A 6,064-nucleotide genomic window follows, 5' to 3' on the forward strand; every position below is an offset into this window, starting at 1 on the left:
TCCTGCAAGGCGCGGTGGTGGTCAGCCCTCTCTGTGATGGCTGCGGCCCTTTGGAACCAGCTCCCTCCAGAGATTCGAACTGCCCCCACCCTCCTCACCTTCCACAAGAGTTTGAAGGCCCATCTCTGCAGACAGGCTTGGGGCTGCTAAGATTAACACCTAGCCCTGGACGATGAACAAATTTATGTTTGATTGCTTGAGTATGAGTGATTTGTATTTTTAGTATTTGGGGTTTAGTGTGTTTTAAATTTAGATTTCTACCTGTTATATATTACTTGGTTGTGAGCTGCCCTGAGTCTATAGGGCGGCATAGAAATCTAATCTAATCTAATCTGATCTAATCTAATCAATAAATAAAATTGTTTTTGTTGTATATTCCTTGTGACTTGTGCCTCGGGAGTAAAGAAGTATTAAAAGAAAAATAAGCTCAGGACATACAATGCATGAGGCAGACTAAACTATGTTAAACACCACATCACTATATTATTTCAATTTTTAACTTTTAACTTTATCGAACGTACTTTTCGAAGGAATTGTACGAATTAAGTGATATAAACTGCAAATCATTCCACGATACAGCATTGTTTGAAATTTGAAACAAGATATATTTTGAGAAAAGTATTACATAATTGGTTGTGGATTTTCATTTAAATTCTGGCATAAATATTATCCAGTAATACCAAATCCGCCTAAAATAAATCCTGACAAAACAGATGAAGCAGCAAAAGGGAGAAAAATAATTTATTCAAAAATCCAGGTGCACCGCCTTTTCAAATGTGATTGCACTGACAAGTAGCAAAGTACTTTTCTATTGCCAGGACACTTTATTCAGAAATGCTTCCATTAATTTGTTCAAACATAAAAAAGTTTGATAAGAATATATGAAGCATATCCGAAATCTTCATTCATTGTTCTCTGCTTTTAGGTTCTAAAAGCAGAGGTTTACCTTCTATTAAAACTTTTAAATATCTTTTCATATATGGAATAATTACAGTATATCATACAGCACTTTATTTCACTCTTTTTATTTTGATATTTTTAAGTGGAACTGGCTCAGATAAAAATTACAGGTAGTTCTCAGCTTATAAGCACTTATTTAGTGACCGTTTGAAGTTACCATGGATCCCTCAAAAGATACTTATGACCCAGTTTTGAAGTTCTGAAATCTGCACAAGCTGCAGCCATGTGGTTCATTTTAGGCATTTGACAATCAGCCCACATTTATTGCTATTTGCAGCATCCCATGGTTACACAACCTCAATTTATGACTTATTTTCCCTGCATTTACTTCCAGTTTTCAGTAAAATATGCCCATTGGCTAAAATGGGTTAATGACTGTGGCATTCACTTATTGACCGTGGTATTTGCTTAATACCTGCCACAAAAAAGTCATAAAATCAGGCATGGTCACTTGGTGACCCACTAACAATCAGCATGATTTACAGTCATAATTTCAAGTTCATATAATCCTTCCATATAACAGAAAGATGAGTCCTAAAGTATTAATGTCATAATTTAAATGTTTATTTAAGAAATATTATATGAAAAATCTAAATTGCCAAATGATGTGACTTAATTTTATATTGTTCATTAACACTATTACGATTATTCTTGGAATCACAAAAAGTGCTTAAGATAAACTATCAAGGTAATATGTTTGAATTATTTATGATCGTGCACATTCAAGAAAATAACACACCCTTTAGAAAAGTGATAAAAGTCATTTAAAAAAAAATACAAAACTCCTTGAAAACAATACATGAGTACAAAATGTAATGTAAATATGCATCTCTTTCAAAGCACTTTATGAATATAAGCACATGATTAGATTCTAAACAGAACCTATTCTTCCTCAGATATATTAAGTTAATATTAACATTGTGTCAATAAGTAATGAATGTATCATTTCTAAATATTAGATTTAACACTCTATGTACCAAACAAATAAACTACTATAGTCTAAGACAGTGTTTCCCAACCGTGGCCACTTGAAGATATCTGGACTTCAACTCCCAGAATATCTTCAAGTGGCCAAGGTTGGGAAACACTGGTCTAAGATAGTGATGGTGTACCTTTTGGGCTCATCATGCCTAATTTGATTCCGCTGGCATGAGATCAGCCCACAAACAAAAATAATATGTGGCACTACCAGTAGGTATTCTATAAAGAATCATAAAATAATTACAAAAATAAAATAGGAGTGAAACAAAGTCATTTTGAAGGGTTTCAAAAATGATTATTGAATGTTGGGAAATGCTTGTGACCCAAAACGTCATGGCATGTGATCTTTGACACACATATCCTAGTTTTAATATCACTGGTTCTAGAAAAATTAAAAAAGCAAAACTGTAGCTTCTGACTTTTCCTTTGTTGCTGCTGCTTTATTTTGTGAGATTGGAAGTTTTGGAAGACTAGAGTGAAAGGATCATTAGGGGGAAAAAATCTATTCAGAATGCCAATCATTATATTTCAATTATAAATTTTCATATCTTTATAGCTGTAAATCCTAAGAAAGCTCCTATATGGGAATATTTTAAATATATTTATCGATAGAAAATATGCTTTTAAAATCTAAAAACAACTTTATAGGTGAGTGCTCTGCAAAAAGTTTTAAAACAGAGGAATGATATGTGAAGTACTAAACTTGTTTCACTTCCTCTATCAATGTGTACTCTAATGAGGATGACACTCATTATTAGTCTACCTTGCTTGGACCATGCAATTTATGAACTACCAGATATATTTTAGCAATTATGGTTCACAGGTTTGTTGCAGGTTTTACACTAATTCATTTTTATTTTAATGAAATGATGAAAATGGATTATTTATTTATTTATCAATGAGGCAATATAATATCTTTAAAACTGAGTATCCACTACTCAATTACTTTATGGAGGAAATCAATAGTAAATTGATAATAATCATTACCATTATTATCATACAAGAATAGTTTATGTATTTCTTTTTTAAAAGTTTCTGGTTCTATTTTTTTTATTTAATAAGACACGACAAGGAAAAAGTCAAGCATATAAATAGTTGGACTTCCCAATCATTTTATTCGTATCTATAGCACTAGAACATAATTCTATGTTATGTGCCAGACAGTGCATATAATTCTATAGAAATTGTATAAAAATATTATGCTCATACTAATTTATCACTGAAATGTCTTATATATGAAACATGGTAATCTATATTCTCTTTCTTTTTCCTGGTGAGATTCCGAAGGCCCACATACATTTCTAAGTAAAACTGCTCTTTGTGGATGACAGGTGTTATTTATTAGAAAATGTAGAGGCTATTAACTTTTTAATAATTCTGGGCAGCTTACTAACACAATAAAATGAACAATCAACAGCTATAACTGATACTTTTATAAAACTATTATCCAGATTTTGGCATGGAGAAAGAAAAAAACACTTGTATATGAAAGCAGTCATCCTATTAGAAAACTGCAAACCCAGTAGAAAGCCACGTTTACTCACTTCTATTGCAGCTCTAATTTAAAGATATAGCTAGGAAAATGCTTGAAATAAAAATCTGCATACTCATGATCTAAATTTGGAAAAAAAACCAGTTTTTCCCTTTCATATTTCCACAATTTTGCTATCTTCCTTAAATCCAAATGTATATCACAAACACACTATTTCAATGGCTTTCCCCCCCAGAAAATCATTAGTCCTTCTTATTACAGTTTGTAAATACTTTACATTAATACACCATTAATTCTGGTTAGATGAGGATAACACATTAAATTGCACAAATTCACAAGTGATATTTTTGCAATTTTTGCACTGCTTGCAGTCACACAAGTGAGAAAATAAATCAAGAAGTCAGATTTAATTGTATGGAAAGATAAACTGACTTCAAACAAAGTATGCAGATACTCTGCATAATGTCAGAACAGAGATTGACAATAAACACTCACACCAAACTCTCTTTCTCAGAACATACAAATATAATTCACTAGACTCTGATTAATTTTACACATAGAATTTAGTTTCATGAAAACAAGAAATAATGAAAGCCTGAGCTTCAATATGAAGTTTAGAGTACTGTAGTGCAATGAAATCAATGACATGCCCATAGAAATTTCCAGCACACATTGAATAACCTTGCTAAAATTCACCATTCATTAATGTCAGTAGTTTCTATTTAGTTATGAATGTTGTCTTGTTAATTTCTGGAAGGTACAAAGGAGAACACCATTATACTGGTTGTATCTTACATTATCAGAATGTTTTAACTACATATAGCATTTAGTTTCAGGAGAAAAAGAAGATTCTTGTTTGCTTAAAGAAATTTTGAAGAATACAGGATTGCAATAACATACTATTTCTGTAACAGTTTAAATATTTAATAAGATAACACCATCAAATCAATCTGATCTACATGTGCATTTTTATTCAAAAGTAAATCTAATTATTTTCTTGCAAATTGAAGAGGAATAGGATGACATTTTTTTAAGAAAATGATTTTATCATAAGTGTGATGTTATTTCACAGGTTCCTTATGGGCAGTAACTGAAATCCTAAATGTGACTCCTAATTAGTTCGTGTGACTTAGAACAGAAGAGGCTTTAGGTACAAATGACACACTTAGTTTTATTCTTCTGATATTTTTGTATAGGGTTATGACCTCTTTTATTGTCAACTTCCCAGCACCATTTTATTCAGTGAGATGGTGTATCGATCTGGTTAATACATAAATTAAAATAAAGCTGACAACCATACCTCAACTAAAAAGAAATATCAAGGGCAGTAGTGTAGCATGAATTTCAAATCCTAGGTCAGTTCTTTTGGAAAAAATAAAATAAATAAACAAAACTGCTCAACAGAAGGGAAAGCACCAGGGAATCACTATTAAGAGGAAGTGAAATTTAAAGGCACTGTACTACAATTTCATTCAAAGCCAATGGGGGCCAGGAGCGATGCAGCGGGAAATGGCTTTTGGGGACTAATTTGGGGGATAGTGGATGGTCGGCAATGGCATAGCTGCAAAACCTCTTAATTTCACCAGCAGTTATTTGTTCCCTAAAGTAAAAGAACTTCTCCCGCCATAAATAGTAATGAGGACTCGGATTGTGGGGGGCAATATGCTGCTTCTGTTTTAAAAAGTGCTATTGCTAACATGTTGTAAGCCACCCTGAGTCTAAGGAGAAGGGCGGCATTAAAAAAATCGAATAAATAAATAAAATAAATAAACCACTGGCTTTTTCCTCTCGAGGAGAGGAATCAAGACCTCCACCTCTCTCTCTCTTTTCTCCTATGGGCCAAATGCAAGCATCCCTGCTTCCTTTATATCCCCACAATTGCCTCCACACCCCCGGTTCGCGTCCACCTCCCCCCCTCTTCTCCTCTATTGAACGGCCGCTCGCCCCAAGGGAAGCCAGCCGTCCTTGACCCACAGAAAGGGCGGAGGGCATAGCGAGCGACCCCCTGTCCTCCCCACCCCGCCGTCCTTTCTCGGAGCGCAACAAGCCTTCCGGAGGGCAGTCGAGGAAAGGCGCCTCGCCGCCAGCCTTCTCACCTGCGCCGCCTCTCGGGCTGCGGCGGCTGCTCCTGGCTGCGCCCCCCCGCGGGCTCCCCCCGCAGCGCCGCCTCCCGCTCCTCCTCGCCCATCGCCGCCGCCGACGGCATCCAGCTGCCGCTCCCGGTACAGCGACCAGAGCCCCACGTTGGGGAGGAAGACGAGGGCAGCCAGCGCCAGCCCCACCGCCTGCAGCAGCCGCTTCTGCTTCCGCCGCATCCGAGACGCTCGTGGTAGCGCGCGAGCCCAACTTTCCTCCCCGCGATGACAGCGACGCTCGAACCCCGGCGCGAGACAAACCCGCCGCCAGCTCAGCCCGTTTCCCTCCCCGTTTGTGCGAGGCACTTCCGCTCTGGGGGCGGCCACGCCCACTCCTACCGCGAACTAGGAGGGTGGCCGCGCATAGCCCCGCCCACACCTCGAGCTGGTCCCGCGTACCCTGGCTTAGGAAGCTCGTCGCGGGAGAAGCCAACGGGTCCGCTGGCGTAGTTACCCCTGTCGCCGGGCAAATGGTACCGGCCGCGCGGATCCCCCC

The 6,064-nt window shown here is 37.4% G+C and overlaps 1 protein-coding gene across 1 annotated transcript in view; it reads right to left on the reverse strand.

Annotated features, from left to right (window-relative positions):
- GALNT10 (polypeptide N-acetylgalactosaminyltransferase 10) overlaps positions 1-5,853 on the reverse strand; it is a 75,814-nt gene extending 69,961 nt beyond the window's left edge. The window contains exon 1 of the mRNA XM_070739020.1: positions 5,530-5,853. Within this exon, the coding sequence (XP_070595121.1) occupies positions 5,530-5,748 (219 nt within the window). The 5' untranslated portion in view covers positions 5,749-5,853. The remainder of the gene's footprint in view (positions 1-5,529) is intronic.
- Positions 5,854-6,064: the final 211 nt, after the last annotated feature.

The sequence above is a fragment of the Erythrolamprus reginae genome, chromosome 2 (genome assembly GCF_031021105.1).
Source record: "Erythrolamprus reginae isolate rEryReg1 chromosome 2, rEryReg1.hap1, whole genome shotgun sequence".
NCBI classification, from domain to species: domain Eukaryota; kingdom Metazoa; phylum Chordata; class Lepidosauria; order Squamata; family Dipsadidae; genus Erythrolamprus; species Erythrolamprus reginae.